Genomic DNA, 21,280 nt, shown 5'->3' with positions numbered 1-21,280 from the left:
GAGGAGATGCTGGAAAGAAACATAATGATGATGGAATTAACAGAAGCAATCAGGAAGCAAAAGAATGGGAAGGCGCCAGGGCCAGAGGGTCTACCAGTTGAATACTATAGGACATTACAAGAGTCTCTGACCCTTCCATTATTGGAGGTGATGAATGAAGCAATAACAAAGAAGGAAATACCTAAATCATGGACCGAGGCATATATTATATTGATACACAAAGAAGATACAGACCCACAACAAATCAAAAACTATAGGCCTATATCCTTACTAAATTCAGATTATAAAATTTTTGCTTCAATATTGGCGGAAAGACTTAAGAGATATTTGAATAATTTTATACACACGGATCAAAATGGATTCCTCCCAAAAAGACAAATCAGAGATAATATAAGGATAATTTTGGATGCATTAGAGTATTACCTGGGAAGAGTTTGACTCTGTGACCCCTGATGACGTGGACAGGATTTTGGGGAGACTTAGTGCGGCCACATGTTTGCTGGACCCGTGTCCCTCCTGGTTAGTACTGGCTTCCTGGGAGGTTACACAAGGCTGTCTCCAGGGAATTATCAACGCTTCATTGAGTGAGGGTTATCTCCCCATGGCCTTGAAAGAGGCGGTGGTGAGGCCTCTCCCTGGACCCGGCAGTATTAGCCAACTATCATCCTGTCTCCAACCTTCGCTTCGTGGTGAAGGTTTTTGAGAGTGTGGTCGCATGACAGTTTCCACAATACCTGGAGGAAACGTCTTATCTAGAGCCATTCCAGTTGGGCTTCAGGCCCGGGTACAGCACGGAAACGGCATTGGTCGCATTGGTAGATGATCCCTGGAGGGCTCGGGACAGGGGTTGCTCCTCTGTTCTGGTCCTGTTAGACCTCTCAGCGGCTTTTGATACCATTGACCATGATATCATGCTGCACTGGTTGGAAGAGTTGGGGATGGGGGGCACCGTGTTACGGTGCTTCTCCTCCTTTCTCTCGGACCAGTCATAGTTTGTGTTGGCAGGGGGCAGAGGTCGACCTCCAGATGCCTCATATGTGGGGTGCCTCAGGGGTCAGTTCTCTCGCCCCTTTTGTTCAACATCTATGTGAAGCCGCTGGTTGAGATCATCCGTGGCTTCAGGGTGAAGTACCACCAGTATGCTGATGACTGTACAGCTGTACATCTCCACCCCGGGACACCCCAATGATGCCCTTGAAGTGATGTCCCGGTGCCTGGAGGCCGTGCAGATCTGGATGGGGAGGAACAGGCTCAGGCTCAACCCATCCAAGACTGAGTGGCTGTGGTTTCCGGCATCCTGATATAGTCAGTTGACTCCACCACTGACTATTGGGGGCAAGTTTTTGGCCCCCACGGAGAGGACTCGCAATTTGGGCATCCTCCTGGATACGCAGTTGTCCTTGGAGGAACATCTGACGGCTGTAGCCAGGGGGACCTTTTATCAGCTTTGCCTGATCCGCCAGTTGCGGCCCTTCCTAGATTGGGATTCCTTGTGCACAGTCACTCATGCCCTCGTCACCTCTCACCTGAACTATGGTAATGCTCTCTACATGGGGCTCCCCTTGAAGAGCACCCGGAGACTCCAACTGGTCCAGAATGCAGCCGCATGGGTAGTTACGGGAGCTGCATGGTGCTCCCACATAACACCTCTCCTGCGTGAGCTGCACTGGCTCCCAGTGGTCTTCTGGGTGCTCTTCAAGGTGCTGGTTATCACCTTTAAAGCGCTCCATGGCATAGGACTTGGATATCTTTGAGACTGCCTGCTGCTACCAATGGCCTCCCACCGACCTGTGCGCTCCCACAGAGAGGGCCTCCTCAGGGTGCCATCGGCCAAGCAATGTAGACTGGTGGCCCCCAGGGGGAGGGCCTTCTCTGTGGGGGCACCTGCCCTCTGGAATCAACTGCCCCCATTGATACAAAGAATTCATGACCTCGGTGCCTTCCACTGTGCCCTGAAGACCTTTCTTTTTCAGCAAACCGGGCTGGCTTAACACTTTTTAAAATGTTTTTAATAGGTTTGTTATTGTTCTTTTAATTATGGGGCCAAACGCATATATATCTTTTTAACTGTATTTTAATGTTTGTATCTATGTTTTTTTATTTTGGCTGTACACCACCCTGAGTCCTTCGGGAGAAGGACGGTATATAAATTTGATAATAAATAAATAAAATAAATAAAAATTACCAGCCTGGACTGAGAGGGTTTTTAGAGTTTGGGGGTTTTAATATAACTTATATATGTACATTATGTATTTTATAATTTTAACTGATTGTTTTATTGTTGTGAGCCGCCCTGAGTCTTCAGAGATAGGGTGGCATATAAATTTTATTAATAAATAAATAAATAATTACGAAGCACACACTGAAAAACAGATGGCGTTGGTAATTTTAGATGCACAAAAAGCTTTTGACAATGTAAATTGGTGATTCATGATACTCCAAATGGAAAAGATGGGCTTTGGCAGGAAATTTATACAGGCAATTGAAGCCATATACTTCAAACAGACAGCAAAAGTAATGATAAACGGAGAACTGACCGATTTTATCAAAATAGAAAAAGGTACTAGGCAAGGATGCCCACTGTCCCCATTGTTGTTTATATTGACTTTCGAAGTCTTAAATAGACAGATTAGAGAAGAAAAAGAGATAAAAGGCATGAAAATCCGAAAAGAAGAATATAAACTACAAGCCTTTGCAGACAATTTGGTTTTTATTATTGAAGAACCATTAATAACAATAAATAAATTGATAGAAACAATTGGAGAATTTGGGAAAGTAGCCAGCTTGAAAATTAATAAAGATAAAACAAAGATAATGACTAGAAAAAGCAAAGATATGTTGAAAAAGCAAAAAGAACTGATGGATATTTCAAAAATGCAGGTTACAAATAAAGTAAAATATCTGGGGATACATTTAACACCAAGATGTAGCTGAATTAAAGAAAATAACTATAATAAGCTTAAACAACAGATAGGCCAAGATTTGATGAAATGGGGAAACTTACTTTGATCGGTAGGATCTCAACTATTAAGATGAATATTCTGTCCAGAATTTTGTACTTATTTCAGACAATTCCAATCAAGTTGGATAAGGAATTTTTTGTAGATTTAAATAAAATGATATTGAAATATATTTGGCAAGGGAAAAAGGCGAGAATAAAATTAAAGCTGTTACAAGATGCTAAAGTTAGGGGTGGTTTTAGTTTGCCTAACTTGATTGTAATTTTAATCTACAGGTATATGGATTATATTATTATGTATGCTATCCAATGTCATGATATGAGGTGAGGGTGGGTGGTATAAAATAACAGATAAATAAATGCACATTAGATCATGGTCTTGAAAAAGATGAATTACATCAGGGAAGGTGAGAAGAAATTCTGCAAGACTACTTTCTTCCAACTTTTCTTCTCAGTTCCCACAACAACATATCATCTGTGATCTAAGGGAGGGTTACAACTCACTATTTCCCAGCTTTTTGTCCAGAGCCTTGCCTCCTAACCAGATTTGGGGTAGAGATATTAATGTGGATTTTTTCTTCCACATTTAAAAATTGAATATGGAAGTTATTGAGAGGACTTTTCTTTTGGGGGGAGGCAGGGATATTGTGAAACTTATAGGCTGCATTGATTTTCACACAACATTATCTTAGGCACTCTATTCTATTCTGAAAAAGGCCAGAAAAAATAACATTTTAAAGAATAGATGAGGAGCGGCTGTTTAGATTCTGCAAAAAATCTTGGAGGAGATTGTCACCTTGCATGACATCTTGATTTGCTAGCCAGGGGAGAATGCAGAACCACCAAACTGTGAAACATCTGTATGTTGATAGTAACCAATTTGGCTTCTTTTAAGGGCTCTAATATAAAAATAAGCTTCATTTCTTTATTAGTTGCTCCTTCTTGTTCAGGTCAGGTCTCAGAATAATAATATAGCATTTGGGGGAAAAGATGCAGCCCAGTAATCCAGCTGCTGAAGCCAAGATGGAGAAGATCTCCACAGCCACCATGTACTTCCCTTTAGTGCTCAGGTAAGTTGGAACAAATAATATCCAGACACTGCAAAAGACCAACATGCTGAAAGTGATAAATTTGGCTTCATTGAAGCTGTCAGGTAGATTTCTAGCTAGGAAGGCAATGGTGAAGCTGACAGCTGTCAAGAACCCCATAAAGCCAAAGACAGTATAAAACATAGTGGTTGAACCTTCATTACATTGCAGGACAATTTCTTCAGCCATAGAGTGCATGTCAGAATCTGGGAATGGGGGGAAAGTTGTCAACCATGCTAGACAAATAGCGAATTGTACCATGGAGCAAGGTAGGACGATAGAAAGAGCCAACCTTTTCCCCACCCATTTCCTCATTTTGGAATCAGGCTTGGTAGCCATGAAAGCAAGAACAACAATGGCTGTTTTTCCCAATATACAAGAAAGAGCTACAGAGAAGATAATGCCAAAGGCAGTTTGTTGCATGAGACATTTGACTTGGTCAGGTTGCCCAATGAAGAGAAAAGTGCACAGGAAGGAGAGCAGGAGAGCAATGAGAAGGCTATAAGTGAGGTTCCGATTGTTGGCTTTGACAATGGGAGTGTTCTGGTGTTTAATGAAGATCCCCAGTGCTAAAACTGAGATGAAAGACAAGAAGACTGCTATGACCAGCAAAGAAATCCCCAAAGGCTCTTGATAAGTCAAGTAAGTTATGTTTTTCTGAAGACAACTATCCCGATCTTTGTTTGGGTATTGATCTTCTGGACATGAGAAACAATCATTTAAGTCTGGAGAAAACAAACAGGGGAACCACTAATGGAAACAATATTCTTTTTCAGCATCAATCATCAATAAAACAATAGATCCAGTAAAGTTCTGTGACTTGCATAGGAGTTCTAATTACTTTTTCATAAAATAATTCATAATACAATTTACAATATGTTACCTGGGATGCTGGGTACATTTTGAACTTGGCTGTTTGATATGAAGATAAACCATATTTACCCATTATTCAGAAGAGACAGTATAAACCTAAGAAGGAAACTAGTAGAAAACACATGTTCTGAAACTGGCCTCAACAATTGGCCTCCATAGGTCTGCAAACTGGCCTCCAACTGGCCTCAACAACTGTCTAAAACATGGGTGTCAAACTTGCAGCATCACGTTGCCATCACATGGCATTATATGATGTTTTTTCCTTCATGGAGCTGGAGTGGGTGTGACACATGACACATGTGCATGACGCATCCGGCCTGTGGGCCACCAGTTTGATACCCCTAGTCTAAAAGAATACAAATGGACAGCTGTCTGCAAGGAATATAAATCCTTACATCTCTCACCATCCAGTCAAAGCTGAAGAAGCTTCTTGGATGACAAGTGAAATGCCTTCAAAGAAAAACAAGAAAGTCCAGTTGCCTGTGGAAAAAGCATCCATGACCTGGATGACTGAGAATCTCTGTAGGCAAGCACTGAAACACCCAACATCCAGATAATCATGGATTAAAGCAAGACAAACTATCTGACAGAATACTATGACCTAGTCATGGCATTACCTAGGAAACTGTGCCCTAATCATGGAATCACCTAGGAGAAAACAATACTCCCACCAAAGTGGTAGCACAATTTACTACATAAAGACAGGGAGAAAACCCAACAGTGACTTGTGCTGTGAAACATCTGTTAGCCAAATAACCAAGTTCAAAGAACATGAAAAACTCAACAATACAAACCCAATACTCCTATATTCTATTCTGTTGTGCCATAGAATATAGTCTGCACCCTGATTTTTACAGCATTCTCTAGCCTTATTGAAGTGCCAAGTAGATTGCTGGATGCCCACTGGTGGGAGGATTTTGAGGGGGGTGGGGTGTTGTATTTTTTTTATGATTGTGGTGAGCCACCTAGGTATATTACATGAGATAGGCAGCCATATAAGGTCAATAAGCAATGACTGCATTGTGATGAAATAGAAAGTAAAATCAGGTGAAAATATCACCTCTACCATTACCAGTTACCTTTACTTCCAAAAAAAAAGAAGGCACAAAGGAAGCATTTCAGACACTCTACCTAGAAACTTTGATTTCCTAAAAAAATATTTACAGTATATTCAAAGAAATATTAAAAAGGGACAATTCAAATCTGGAAAATCTGTTGAACCTTCTGATTAGTCTTATCATCAAATATCATCAAATACCTTGCTGAGCTATGAAAATTCAGTTCAAATTTTTCATTGTTGAATAGTTCAATGTGATATGAAGCTTCAGTCATGATAATTTATATTAATAACTCAGACCCCCCCCCTTTATATTTATTAATATGATAAATATATTCAACATATTCCCTTGCTTACCCATTTGGTCAGCTATCTTCCCTTCTGGACAGCGTCTACAGTCATAGCAGCAAGATAATTTCCCTTCCACTTTTATCTTGCTATGGCCAAGGGGACATTTCTTGTTACAGATGGAAAGAGGCAATGTCTGTTCATAAATAAAATCAGAATTCTTTCACATGAAAGAATTTATGCTTTGTGGTTGTTCTTTTCATTGCTTAGACATACCCAAATTGTTCATATTGAATCCAGACTTGCTATTTCATTCTCAGGTTGGTTTCTGTTTAAATTCCCCACTCCCTCAACTGTTCCTTATTTCACACCTATCATACTAATCAATCAAAAAATACTATTCTAAAGATCTGTTCTGAGAAAATCAGAACTAGAATCAGGGGTGGGAGAACGTTTAACTTGGGAGCCCTTCAAATATGCTTTCCTTGAGGTTCCATGTTTTGAACTGGTGTCCTACATCTGCTATAGCTCTTTCAAAACTTGCTTGATTTTTCTCTTGACATTTTCAAAATTCATCTATTTTCTGTCTGCCTGCTTATAATAGAATGATGTCATTTTGGGAAGCTTTCTTTATATGTTTAAAACCTGGAGCAGATTGAAAACACATGGAATTTGATCTTTTCTTTAAGGATTGACAGATAATACTGATCATTTACTCAAACACACTTCCAAAAGATCTTTATTTCAAGGCACTTCCATTAGGTTATTTTTTTTTTGTTTTTTTTGTCCATAGACTCAAAAATTTGAGAGATGGATATGATTATCTGAAAATATTAAGCTAAACAGGGATGTGATGCTCTTCTAAATCAAGTGCAGAACTCTGTCGTACAAATGTAGAAAGAAGGAAATTTTTGTGTCACATGATATTTGTTTTATTTTTAGAAAATGAATTTTAGGTAGTGTGCAATCATATTTCCAATGGTACTACACTTTGAAGAGATAGACATAGAGACTGAATCTCCCACTGAAATGATTTTTTAATCATATATTTCAATACTTTAAATTTTGCTAGATATCAAATATATTTGAAATGTATTTCAAAATCAAAGTTTATTTAGACTCCCTCTTCTTTGTGGCAACCCCTGCGATATTGGAACATTGCTATCATGTCTCCCCTAGTCCTTCTAAACTAGGACATACCCAGTTCCTGCAACCGTTCTTCATATGTTTTAGCCTCCAGTTCCCTAATCATCTTTGTTGCTCTTCTTTGCACTCTTTCTAGAGTCTCCACATCTTTTTTACAAGTGACTTAAATGATTTCCTAAAAAGTACAAAATGAGACACACCTGGTTAAATGTGAGGGGCCAAACAGCATCCTTCACAGAAATGGTGAGAAATTTGTCTAGGGGAGCCCTGGGGTCAATTTTTCCAACCTGGACTCTCTGAAAGGACTTGTTTGGGAATGTGACCCAATTTAGAATATCAAATCCAGTTACTAATTCCCCGTTGGGGCCAAAAGAAATCTCTTCCCCAGCACTGTTATTAAAGGAGACTTGCTGCAAAAAATGGTGAAGCTAAATGAAGAAAGAAAAAAAAAAAAGAAACCAGAAAGTTAACAGAATTACTTAAAGGGTATGAGAAAAACCCAATTTCTTCATTTCAATTTGGCCTATGCTTAATGAAAAGTAAGCTGTTCAATTTTTGCCTCGGTCTATACGATTTAAAACTGGATGGGAATATATTTCTAGGACATGAATTTTCTTTTTCTTTTTTTAAAGAAGTTTTTTTTAGTGATTTTCCATTTTTAAAAAATATAAAATTGCAACTCTCCTTAAGCAGTGTGTCATCTGGTTACAAATATTTCTGTGCAACATCCTTCCACAAATTATATTTATTTATTTATTTTATTATTAGTCGCATTTCTATGCCTCCCAACTCCTTAGGGACTCTGGGCAGCTTACAGCAAAAAAGAATGCGAACAATATCCTGTAAAAAATTTTTTTAAAGAAAACATTAAAAACCCATACACTCCATTCCATGGCCGGGTCTCGCAAGATCGCCGTAGTGAGATCAACGGCTCCAGGCCTGCTGGAAAAGCCAGGTCTTCACCGCTTTCCAGAAGGCCAATAGGGTGGGGGCAGTCCAGGCCTCAGGAGGTAATTGGTTCCAGAGAGCCGGGGCAGCCACAGAGAAGGACCTCCCCCGCGGGCCCGCCAACTGACATAGTTTAGCTGATGGGACCTGGAGGAGACCAGCTTTGTGGGATTTTACCGGTTGATGGGAGCTATGTGGTAGAAGGCGATCTTGAAGATAGCCTGGCCCTGAGCCATGTAGGGCTTTAAAGGTAATAACCAACACCTTGAATTGCGTCTGGAGACTGATAGGGAGCCAGCGCAACTCGCGGAGAATTGGTGTAATGTGGGTGTATCTAGGTGCACCCACAATAACTCGCGTGGCTGCATTCTGTACCAACTGTAGTCTCCGAACACTTTTCAAGGGTAACCCCATGTAGAACACGTTGCAATAATCCAACCATGAGGTGACAAGGGCATGAGTGACTGTGAGGAGAGCCTCCTGATCCAAGTAGGGTCGCAATTGGTGCACCAGGCAAATCTGTGCAAAGGTCCCCTTAGCCACAGCTGTCAGATGTTGTTCCAATCTTAGCTGTGAGTCTAGGAGGACACTCAGATTGCGAGCCCATTCTGAGGGGGACAATTTCTCTCACCCCAGGACCAAGGATGGACAATTGACATAGTCTTTAGGAGGCCATACCCACAGCCATTCGGTCTTGTCTGGGTTAAGTCTGAGCCTGTTTACTCCCATCCAGGCCCTCTCAGCATCCAGGCACCAGCACATCACGTCCACTGCCTCACTGAACTGATATACATTGAACAATTACACCTTGTGTAACTCTTTGTTTCCTTCATAACATATCTTCTAATAAAAATACAATAGTAACATTAAACATGGTTATTCTCATCATACTCATGGTATCAGTTGCCATTTTATTCTTATCTCTATCTTAATGTATTTTCTATTCTTCCTATTGTCTTCTTCCCTTATTTCCAATTTCCTTTTTTATTCTCTAACCATTGGTAAAATGCTTCCCATATCATATAATAATCAGTTTGTTCCTTCTTCTTAATTGTTAATGTTAGTCTATTCATTTCTGCACATTCTAATATTTTCCTAATCTCCTTCTCTAGGACATACATTCTCTATTCTATTGCATTGTTTTTTAACTTGAAAAATTTTCAGAGGAAAACACTAGCACAATATCCAAAAATTTCACTTTGCTCTGATTAATTGAGCAATCCAAGAATTGTGACTTTACATTGCTTCCATTAAATGGAGAGAATATAAAGTTCTCCGCAGAATCCACAGGAAAAATATATATATAAGCAAAGATGGCCTTTCTTTCCAACCTTTAAAAAAAATATTGAAAGGATAACTTAAAATAAATTTACATCGAAAATCCATTTGAATTAAGTCCTTGACTTACGACAGTTCATTTATTGACCATTTGAAGTTACAATGGCACTGAAAAAAGTGACTTATGACCATTTTCAACATTTATGACCATTGCAGCATGCCCATGGTCATGTGATTTACATTTGGATGCTTGGCCACTGCTTCATATTTATGATGGTTGCAGTGTTCCAGGATCATGTTGTTATGAAGGTTTTCAGGTCTGGCTTGGTAAAAAAAAAAAAAAGACAGAGTCCAGGCGTCTGTGATGATAAGCCAATGTGTTTATTCAGCCTTGTGGAAGGAACCCAGAGCATAATGCAAGGCAGATATTAATATCATTTTTTTACTTTCATTTCATTACATAGGATGCAGCTGGCATCCTACAGATAAGATACACAAAATACAGAAAGCATAAAAATAGTCACAAGCATGCTTTCTGTGGTTTCGGTCACGTGCCTAATCCACAGGATAATCGTTTCCTGTGAAATTTTCCATGGCCTCAAAGAGCCTGCTGAGGTCTAAACTTAAATTTTGCCACCTCACCATCTTGTCTCTCTTGGCCATTCCTGACCAACAATATGGCCTTAGAATAGAATAGAACAACAGAGTTGGAAGGGACCTTGGAGGTCTTCTAGTCCAACCCCCTACTTAGGCAGGAAACCCTACACCACTTCAGACAAATGGTTATCCAACACCTTTCAAAACTTCCAGTGTTGGAGCATTCACAACTTCTGGAGGCAAGTTGTTCCACTGATTAATTGTTCTAACTGTCAGGAAATTTCTCCTTAGTTCTAAGTTGCTTCTCTCCTTGATTAGTTTCCACCCATTGCTTCTTGTCCTACCCTCAGGTGCTTTGGAGAATAGCTTGACTCCCTCTTCTTTGTGGCAGCCCCTGAGATATTGGAACACTGCTATCATGTCTCCCCTAGTCCTTCCTTTCATTAAACTAGACATACCCAGTTCCTGCAACCGTTCTTCATATGTTTTAGCTTCCAGTCCCCTAACCATCTTTGTTGCTCTTCTCTTCACTCTTTCTAGAGTCTCCACAACTTTTTTTATATGTGGAGGCCTTCTTTTTCAACCTTCTGACACGCAAAGTCAATGGGGCAGCTAGATTCGTTGAACTACGGCAGCTTCTCCAGGGCATTACTAATTTAACATCTGCAGTGACCCTCTTAGCAAATGTGGCAAGAAAAGTCATAACACGGGACAAAAAAAATCCCTTGACAAATTTCTCACTTAGCAAGATATGTTCTGGGCTCACTTGTGGTCGTAAGTCGAGGACTGCCTGCATTTACATTTCAACATGAGTTGTTCACATCTGTTTTCCCCTTGTCTTATGTTGACAATTTAATGAAGCAGGAGTAGCGGTATGGAATCATCTTCAGGAATTCTTAACACGCTCATAGAGACCTAGAAAACTATAGTAGCTAACAGATTATGCTATCAGTCAGGAAAGCCCTACCCTGGACCCTGCTATTTAGTTTATATTTCTCTAGAAAACAACATGAGCCATCTAAAATTGCCTAGAAAAGGTATCCTTTATGAGTTTTAGTCCTTCCGATATAAAAACAGTAACCTGGATTAGTGGACAACATATGCATAGTGATAAAAGCAATCACATCCCTCTTTCCTCATTAAAAAGAAATGGGAAAATCAATAGGACTTTTGGAAGGGTGCAAACAAATCCCGCATTGTTTCTTTTAATTTGGCTTTGCTTAATGAAAAGTGACATGTTAAATGGCACATCAGTCGCTACTGTTTAAAATTGGAAGAGAATTAATGTTCTCCATCAGATTCATTTTCCACCCTCCTGCATAACTCTGACATTTCAAATGAAAATATTTCAGATGAGAATTCCATGAAAAAAATTGACAAAAGGAGAAAAGCAATCGATCACCTTGCTTTGATGAGTTGATTAATTCAGTGCTGCTTATACAACCTCATGCTCTTCCTGAATTTTGTATTACCTGCCATGGTGATTGAAGCAATATCTTCCATCTCCTCTCATCAATTATTGGACCCTCTTTGAATCTGGAAGTGTGGGACCGTATGGCCCTCAGAGCATGTGCCACAGCATAGACAGCATTGTAGATGCTGTAACTATGTCCACTCACAGTAGTCTCAAAGACAGAATTGGGAAGAGTCTCCAGCTTCTCTTCTCCAGTGCAGGACTTTTCAGCATTCCTATCAGTCATCTCACTGGGGAATGAACAATCAAATACATTTTTCCAAAAATCCCTTATAAATCCATCTTCTCTTTCAAAGTTTGGACTTCTCTTCCACATAAATTTTTGGAAACCTATTAATGCTTTTGAATGAATTGCAAAGGAGAGAGCACCATGGAGAAAATCAATGGGCAATTGTCTTTGCATTAGAATGGAGGTAAAATCCATCTGAGCTGCCATGATCCAAACTTTGGCCTTTCTCTCCTTTGGAATATCATCAGCATCTAAAACATAAATCATCATTCTCAAAATCACAATGGTTGTAATTTCAGCATTCAAGATCACTGCAGTGACTGTACTTCCCATGATCACTTTATATAATTTGTCTGCCTGCTCCATCATTTCAGCAACTAAATTACCATACATCATTTGTGGGATACACTCAATAAAGTCAAAGCAGATGCCCCTTTCTGAAAACATGGAAAGACTCTTTTGAATAAATCTCTCTCTATCATCCTCATATAGAGAAATTAACCCAGCCCAGGTCCATCCGAAATGCAACAGTAAGTACAGTATTCCTTTAAGTTGATGGATCTCATCTGGGAACATCCATTTGACAAAATGTGCTGCTGTTTCCTTATCCATCAGTGGAGCTGATCCATATGTGATCTAAATGGGGGGGAAAGAATACAGGCAAAAAAAGAGATTGTTCCAAAGAAAAGTGTGTGATGTGTATATTTGTTAATTGTCACCCTTGCCTTTGGTACAAATGGCATAAAAGTCTTTCTTATTAGTCGAACAACTTGGCATAAGGAAGATTCACGGTGTGTTCAAGAACAGTTGTGGTGGTGATTTTCATTGCAGCTCATGAATTGTTTTGAGGTTTTAGAAGACCTATCATGAGGACTCAACATCTGAATGTAATAAATAACTCTTGAACTTTCCATCTTGTTCCAGTTTTGTTCTCACCTGTGGAAACTTGTAGTTACACAGAGCAGTTGCCATATTGACACAGGTCTTAGTACGGGGTCCTCCAATGACAGCTACTGTATTGGTCTGGTCATTGCATTTGTAGTTGGGGATAAATTTATCTTTTGTAGATAGAAATTCCATTGCTAAATGATAAGTTGTAATATCATCAAAATAGTCAGTAGTGATGTAGAAACCAAGGGTAACATTGGGTAAAATCTCAGAATTTTCATTGATCTCCTTTACAGCAAATGCCAGAGCCAAATTGTGTTGGTAATTATGAGTGAGGAACCTTCGATGAATGTTATAAACTATGTCAGTACATTTCTGCTTTATAATTAAACATTGCTATTTTTAATTATTACATATATTTATAAATACAGAAAATGTGCTTCTTATTGTTTACTCTACACATCTGGTATGTGGTGTAGGGCAAACAATAGCCCAAGATTCTATGGACTGAAAAGTACTGATATGGGGAATGGGATAGGTAAGCAAACATTATTCTGTAGCCCACTTCCTTCTCTATTTAAGTCTCTTTTTCTGGAAAACATCATGGTGAGATGTACAGGTATGTTCCAGGATTAATTTGGTTGTTTGCAATAACAGTCCTATCTGGAGTAAATGAAAGGGAGAATAGATACAATTTCAATCTTATGCTTACAACATTCTTACAAGTAATTTAACATTTTGGCTTTGTAGCTGTAAAAATAATAATCTAGCTCTATTGCCCACCACAGTCTTTTTCACACCATAGTGACTGGCAAGGGAAGAAAATTCAGAAAGTACCAGATTATATGTAGACTATTTTCTATTTCTATTTTCAGAACAGCCTTGCAGTTTAGATTAGTCATGCTTTTCTCCTAATGAATCAAAGGACTATGGATGTTCTTTATGGGAAATAACCCTTATAATAGTAAAATTAAAAGCAACAATACCTCCTTTGAGACTTAGAATTTGAGGAGATGAAGTTCCTCTGAGCTTTAGAATTCAAATATGGCTAAGAGCGATGCAGTATGGTAATCATTTTATGGAAGGAAGGAAGGAATCATTATGGTGGCAATGTGTATGAGTCTGTGAATGATGAGGATACTTACAGATACTGATCAAGGACATCATGTGAGGGAACACTTTGAAAAGTGATCTCATTTGAAACAAATAACATCTGATATATGATAGCAGCAATGATTAAATCTCCTGATTGATAATACTTATGAACAATTGGAAGAGGACCTCTGAGATTGCAAGTAAAAGGAGAAATACACATGACCTCAGAAAAAAGGAATGAAACCAGTGTTCTGAATAGAAGCAATTCAGTATATATTATAGCCATTGTACAAATCAAAGTGTAACATCAATGTTACCATTCCACTGGTGAGCTGAAACATAATCAATCAGCCTCTCATGAATGTTGTATGAAATGAAGTATCACAGATTAAATGTGCATCTTTCTTGTTCTCTCTACATTTAATTCTGTATTTCTGAGCTGGTATTAATGCAATGCAATGTTTTTGACATGAGTTCATAGTTTTCCCATGTTTATTAGGATTCCCTTGATACCTGGAGAAATGAACAACATTTTAATTTGATAATTACCTGGGAGATAATAGCTTACTTGTGGAACTACCTTCCTTGCATTTTTGTAGAATGTCAAAAGGAAACATATTGATTTTATCTTAGTTCTACTACTGTGAACTTTTGAAACTTAAATGTAGAGCAGAAAATGAGGAAGAAACTTGAGAACATTTTGTTCTAAATGTGTTTTCATGTTGGGCAGATACATATCTGAGGTGCTCTCTGAACTTGATTGGTTCCTTGCAGATATTTCATTACCCAAACTAGGTAGTATCAGCAGTGCAGCATGGTTGATGTACCTAATTTTGGTAATGAAACATCTGCAAGAAAAGAGACAAGCTCAGAAAGAATTATGAACTCCCCTTTTAAACCCTGAGCTACAAATATTCCCATGTATAACCAAGTCCCAGATTTTATTCCTTTAAGCATAACTTAAAAAGAAGGTAAATTCATTTGCTGCAGTCACTTTGTCAATTTCTGCTCAATGCAGTATCTATTAAGAAAAGCGAGGAGATAACATGATTCTTGAGGTCAAGAATGGTTTGAAAGAGGGAAATAATGCTGAACTCATGGTATGAAACAATGAATTAATATGTAGTTATTTATATGCTGTACTTATTTATCAAATTTAGATGGCTGCCCTTCTCAGAAGAAATAATTCTGGGTGGTGTATCTGGCTGGGTTTATGTCAAACACAGTGACATAAAAAGCCAATTATAATAGATAATAGAGCATAGAGCCCCCTATGAAAAAATGTTTTGCAAGAAGTTAAGGCTCATTTTGTTGTCTTCTTACATATGGTTTTGACAACTGGCCTAGGAAATGACATGATGGAGTGCAGCTTACTAGATGTTTATAACATAATTAATTGGAATTCATTCTCTTATATCTTTTTTTTTACCATTTTGTTTTTACCCATTTATCGATTGCATCTTTTAATCCACTGTACATGGATTATACTATTATGTATGCTACCCAGTATCATGACATGAGATGAGGACTGGTGATATAAAAAACTGATAAATACTCATGAAATCAGGATATCATAAATAAGCAAACAGACAAAGATGGGAGACTTGTCATCATGAATAAGGTGAATTAGATCAGGGAAGGTGAGAAGAAATTCTCCAACATCAGTTTCTTCCAACTTTTCTTCTCAGTTCCCACAATAACATATCAGCTGAGGCAGTGGTGAAATCCAATTTTTTTTTACTACTGGTTCTGTGGGCATGGCTTGGTGGGCGTGGCTTGGTGGGAGTGGCATGGGAAGGATACTGCAAAATCTCCATTCCCTCCTCACTCCAGGAGAAGGATACTGCAAAATCCCCATTCCCTCCCCACTCCTGGGGGAAGGATATTGCAGAATCTCCATTCCCACCCAACTCTGGGGTCATACAGAGGTAGTATTTGCTGGTTCTCCAAACTACTCAAATTTCTGCTGCCGGTTCTCCAGAACCTGTAAGAACCTGCTGTATTTCACCCCTGAGATGAGGCCTAAGGCCTAAGGAATGATTAGTACTCATTATTTCCCAGCTTCTAGCCCAAACCTTGCCTGCTACACCAAGGTAAGACATCAAATTTTCACACTTGGGGTAGGAATTTTAATGTGGGTTTTCTTCCACATTTAAAAATTGAATATGGAAACTATTGGGAGGGCTTTTCTTTTTTGGGGAGGCAGGAATATCTTGAAACTCATAGGCTGCAAGACAAAAGAACTTTCATGTTGAGATTAGTGTATGTTATCAAATGAAAAATTGATTTCACACAACATTGTCTTACTTACTCTATTTTATTATGAACAAGATCAGAAAAATTAACATTTGAAAGAATGGTTAAGGAGCAGCTGTCTAGATTCTGCAAAAAATCTTGGAGAAGATTGTCACCTTGCATGTCACCTTGATTTGCTAGTAGCAAATCAAGGGAAGGATGCAGAACTGCCAAACTGCAAAAAAATTGTATGCTGAGAGTAACCAATTTGGCTTCTTTCAAGAGGTCTACTATAAAAATAAGCTTCATTTCTTTATGAGTTGCTCCTTCTTGTTCAGGTCAGGTCTCAGAATAATGATGTAGCATTTTGGGAAAAAAATGCAGCCCAGTAATCCAGCTGCTGAAGCCAAAATGGAAAAGATCTCCACAGCCACCATGTATTTTCCCTTAGTGCTCAGGTAAGTTGGAACAAATGACACCCAAACACTACAAAAGACCAACATGCTGAAGGTTATAAATTTGGCTTCATTGAAGCTGTCAGGTAGATTCCTAGCTAGGAAGGCCGCTGTGAAGCTGACAGCAGTCAAGAACCCCATAAAGCCAAGAACAGTATAAAACATTTTGGTTGAACCTTCATTACATTGCAGGACAATTTCTTCAGCCATAGAGTGCATGTCAGAATCTGGGAATGGGGGGAAAGTGGCCAACCATGCTAGACAAATAGCGAATTGTACCATGGAGCAAGGTAGGACAATAGAAAGAGCCAACCTTTTCCCCACCCATTTCCTCATCTTGGAACCAGGCTTGGTAGCCATGAAAGCAAGAACAACAATGGCTGTTTTTCCCAATATACAAGAAAGAGCTACAGAAAACATTAGGCCGAAAGCAGTTTGTCGCAAGAGACATTTCACTCGGTCAGGTTGCCCAATGAAGAGCAAAGTACGAAGGAAGGAGAGCAGGAGAGCAATGAGAAGGCTATAGGTGAGGTTTCTGTTATTGGCTTTAACAATTGGAGTGTCTTGGTGTTTAATGAAGATCCCCAGTACTAAAACTGAGATGAAAGACAGGAAGACTGCTGTGACTAGCAAAGAAATCCCCAAAGGCTCTTGATAAGTCAAGTAAGTTATAATTTTTTGAAGACAACTATCCTGATTTTTGTTTGGATAATGATCTTCTGGACATGGAAAACAATCATCTAAGTCTGTGGAAAAAAGAAACAAAAAAGAAAAACATTCATGGAAATTTTTTCAACATCAATCGTCAATAATGCACCAGATCCAATAGGGCATTCCAATTGCCTTTTCTTAAAATAATTCATAATAGCAATAGCAATAGCATTTAGACTTATATACCACATCACAGTGTTTTACAGCCCTCTCCAAGTAGTATGCAGACTCAGCAACAATTTTACCAACCTCAGAAGGATGAAAGGCTGAGTCAACCTTGAGTTGGTGAGAATTGAACTGCCAAACTGCAGTCAGAAGTCAGCAGAAGTAGCTGCATTCTAATCACTGCACCACCATGGCTCAACTTACAGTGTGCTACCATGGAATGTTAGGTACATTGGTCATTTATATATAGTGAGATGGTGATAAAAATGCTATTTTTATTTATTTATTTATTTATTTATTTATTTATTTTATTAATTTTATTTCTATACCACCCTTCTCCCGAAGGACTCAGGGCGGTGTACAGTCTAATTAAAATTAGGCTGTTAAAATAAATATAATCACTATTACCTTTACTTCCCAAAAAAAGGAGATATAAAGGAAGCATTCCAGATACTCTAATGAGAAACCTTGGTTTCCTGGAAAATATTTAGAATATATTCAAGGAAACTTAAGAAGGAACATTTCAAATCTGGAAAATTGAACCTACTAGTTAGAGTGAATGAATTAGTATTATCATCAAATATTCTGCTGAGCTATGAAAACCCAGTTTAAATATTTCATTGCTGACTAATACAATATGATGTGAAACTCAAGAATTTCAGTCACGAAGATATTTATTAAAAACTCAGGTCCCATATTATATTTTATTAAAACATTGATATATACTGTACAATGTATTCCATTCTTTACCCATTTGGTCAGCTATCTTCCCTTCTGGACAGCGTCTACAGTCATAACAGCAAGATAATTTCCCCTCCACTTTTATCTTGCTATGGCCAAGGGGACATTTTTTGTTACAGATGGAAAAAGGCAATGTCTGTTCATAAATAAAATCAGAATTCTTTCACATGAAACATTTATGCTTTGGGATTGTTCTTTTTATCAGTTATACATATCCAAACTCTTCATATCTAATTCAAATCTTGTCATCCCCTTCTCCAGATTTGTTTCTGGTTTAAATTCTCCACTCCACAACCAGAGGTGGTATTCAGCCGGTTCGTACCAGTTTGCCCAAACCAATAGGAATAGTCATTGGTGGGCCCACTCCACCCACCTGCCCCAGCTCTATGGTGTCCTATTAAGGCACATTTTTGAGGCCGGGCACATGCGTGGAAGGTGCGCACAAGAACCGAAGGTGCACCTACGGAAGGTGGGCATATGCACCAAAGACTCACACATGTGTGAAGCCGGGTGAGCGGGTGAACCGCTGGTAACAAAATGTGAAATTCACTGCTGTCCACAACCACTCCTTATATCACACCTATTACACTAATCAAACATACAATTCTAAAGATCTGTTCTGAGGAAATCCGAATTGGAATATGGTGTGGGAGAATGTTTAACTTGGGAGACCTTCAAATATGCCTTCCTTGAGGTTCCACATTTTGAGTTAGGCTCCTACTTCTTCTATAGCTCTTTCAAAACATGGTTAAAGATATCACAGGCTATTGACTTTTCCACCTTTTAAGGAGACTTTTATGATCTTTAAATAGCAAAAGTCTGAATTTCAAAATTCAGCTATTTTCAGTCTCCCTGCTTATAGTAGAATAGAAGGCTTTTTTTCTTGTTTATTTGGTTGAATCTTGGAGCAAACTGAAATTCTGTACTTTTGAATCATATATCTCAATACAATGATTTTGCCAGATATTTAATATATTTGAACTATATTTCAGAAATAGTTTCTTTAGCCTATTTCAGTTATTTTAGGTTGCTTAAAAAATAATCCAGGTTTTGTTGTTGTATTTAAATCATTTATTGATATTGGGCAATGACTAAGTGATTTCTTAAAAAATGGAAAATGTGACATACCTGATTAAATCTGAAGGGCCAAATAGCATCCTTGGCAGAAATGGTGAGAAATTTGTCTGGGGCAGCCATGGGGTCAATTTTTCCAACCTGGACTCTCTGAAAGGACTTGTTTGGGAATGTGATCCAATTGAGAATATCAATTCCAGTTACTAATTCCCCATTGGGGCCAAAAGAAATCTCTTCACCAACATTGTTGTTAAAGGAAACCCGCTGCAGAAAATGGTTGAGCTAAATGAAGAAAAGAAAGAAAAGAAATGAGAAAGTTAACAGGATTCTTTAAAAAGTGTATGCATGTGAAGCACGCGCTCAGCAAGCCGGTTGTTACACCAGTTGAATCCCACCACTGGATGTATGAAATTATCTTCAGGAATTCTTAACACTCTCATAGAGACCTAGAAAATTATAGTAGCTAAGAGACTGTGCTATCAGTCAGAAAAGCTCTACAATGGACCTTGCTTCTACTTCACTAGGAAATAACAATGCATGGGCCTATCTAGGATTCTGTAGAAAAGTTATTTCACATCAGTCTCTACTATTTAATATTGGGGGGGAAATTGTGTTCTCCATTATGTTCACTTTCTACCCTACTGCCTAACTAAAATATTTCAACTGAAAATATTCCAGATGATAATTCCATGAAAATATTGATAAAAGGAGAAAAGCAATAGATCACTTTGCTTTCATTAAGTGAGCAAGTCGGTGCTGCTTATACAACCTCATGCCCTTCCAGAATTTTGAATTAGCCAACATTACCTGCCATGGTGATTGAAGGAAGACCTTCCATCTCCTCTCATCAATTATTTGACTTTCTTTAAATTTGGAAGAGTGGGACCGTATGGCCCTCAGAGCATGTGCCACAGCATAGACTGCATTGTAGATGCTGTAACTATGTCCACTCACAGTAGTCTCAAAGACAGAATTGGGAAGAGTCTCCAGCTTCTCTTCTCCAGTGCAGATCCTTTCAGCATTCCTATCTGTCATCTCACCAGGGAATGAACAATCAAATGCATCTTTCCAAAAATCCCTTATAAACCCATCTTCTTTTTCAAAGTTTGGGCTCCTCTTCCACATGAATTTTTGGAAACCTGGTAACTCTTTTGAATGAATGGCAAAAGATAGTGCACCATGGATAAAATCAATGGGCAAGTGCCTTTGCATTAGAATAGAGGTAAAATCCATCTGAGCTGCCATGATCCAAACTTTGGCCTTTCTCTCCTTTGGAATATCATCAGCATCTAAAACATAAATCATCATTCTCAAAGTCACAATGGTTGTAATTTCAGCATTCAGTATCACTGCAATGACTGTACTTCCCATCATCACTTTATATATTTTATCTGCCTCCTCCACCATTTCAGCAGCTAAATTGCCATACATCATCAGGGGAAGACATTCTATAAAATCAAAGCAGATTCCTCTCTCTGAAAACATGGAAAGACTCTTTTGAACAAATCTCTCCCTGTCTTCCTCATATCGAGAAATCAACCCAACCCAGGTCCATCTGAAGTGCAGCAATAAGTGTAGTATTCCTTTAAGTTGGTGGATTTCATCTGGGAACATCCATTTGACAAAATGTGCTGCTGTTTCCTCATTCATCAGTGGAGCTGATCCATATGTGATCTAAATGTGGGAAAAAAAATATACAGGCAAAAAAAAAAAAGATTGTCCCAAAGAGAAGTATATCATGTGTATGTTTCTTAAGTGTCTTTGCATTAGAATGGAGATAAAATCCATCTGAGCTGCCATGATTCAAACTTTCCCTTTTCCCTCCTTTGGAATATCATCAGCATCTAAAACATAGATCATTATCTATGCAAAGACCCTTGCTGTCTATTTTGAAGACAGTCTCCAAATCTTGGCCTAAGCCAATCTTTTCCTTTAGTAGAAAGGGAATAAAAAGCTTTTCCTATCGGTTTAAGACATTG

At 38.6% G+C, this 21,280-nt stretch overlaps 2 protein-coding genes across 2 annotated transcripts; both read right to left on the bottom strand.

Moving 5' to 3' along the window:
* Window positions 1-3,876: 3,876 nt before the first annotated feature.
* On the bottom strand, window positions 3,877-12,549 carry LOC139324510 (vomeronasal type-2 receptor 26-like). The gene is made up of 4 exons (XM_070954222.1): window positions 11,707-12,549; window positions 7,612-7,839; window positions 6,335-6,461; window positions 3,877-4,772 (listed from the first exon to the last, which is right to left on the bottom strand). Exons 1-4 carry the CDS (start codon window positions 12,547-12,549, stop codon window positions 3,877-3,879), a joined length of 2,094 nt encoding a protein of 697 aa, XP_070810323.1.
* A 3,911-nt stretch (window positions 12,550-16,460) lies between these two features.
* LOC139324667 (vomeronasal type-2 receptor 26-like) lies at window positions 16,461-20,534 on the bottom strand. The gene is made up of 4 exons (XM_070954399.1): window positions 20,109-20,534; window positions 19,356-19,583; window positions 18,237-18,363; window positions 16,461-17,356 (listed from the first exon to the last, which is right to left on the bottom strand). Exons 1-4 carry the CDS (start codon window positions 20,532-20,534, stop codon window positions 16,461-16,463), a joined length of 1,677 nt encoding a protein of 558 aa, XP_070810500.1.
* Between the last annotated feature and the right edge of the window lie 746 nt (window positions 20,535-21,280).

The sequence above is a fragment of the Pituophis catenifer genome, unplaced genomic scaffold (genome assembly GCF_029215685.1).
Source record: "Pituophis catenifer annectens isolate HBS135680 unplaced genomic scaffold, rPitCat1.0.hap2 SCAF_15, whole genome shotgun sequence".
Taxonomy (NCBI): Eukaryota; Metazoa; Chordata; class Lepidosauria; order Squamata; family Colubridae; genus Pituophis; species Pituophis catenifer.
The sequence above is the reverse complement of the archived record's forward strand: the minus strand, read 5'-3'. Positions and strand labels throughout refer to the sequence as shown.

Coding starts and splice junctions, on each gene's coding strand:
- LOC139324510 (XM_070954222.1), bottom strand. CDS start 12,549: ATGGATAAGGAAACAGCAGCACATTTTGTCAAATGGATGTTCCCAGAT. Junction 6,462..7,611: donor GGCCCCTCACATTTAACCAG/GTGTGTCTCATT, acceptor ATTTATGAACAG/ACATTGCCTCTTTCCATCTG. Junction 4,773..6,334: donor GAAGATAGCTGACCAAATGG/GTAAGCAAGGGA, acceptor TGTTTTCTCCAG/ACTTAAATGATTGTTTCTCA.
- LOC139324667 (XM_070954399.1), bottom strand. CDS start 20,534: ATGGATTTTACCTCTATTCTAATGCAAAGGCACTTGCCCATTGATTTT. Junction 18,364..19,355: donor GGCCCTTCAGATTTAATCAG/GTATGTCACATT, acceptor ATTTATGAACAG/ACATTGCCTTTTTCCATCTG. Junction 17,357..18,236: donor GAAGATAGCTGACCAAATGG/GTAAAGAATGGA, acceptor TTTTTTCCACAG/ACTTAGATGATTGTTTTCCA.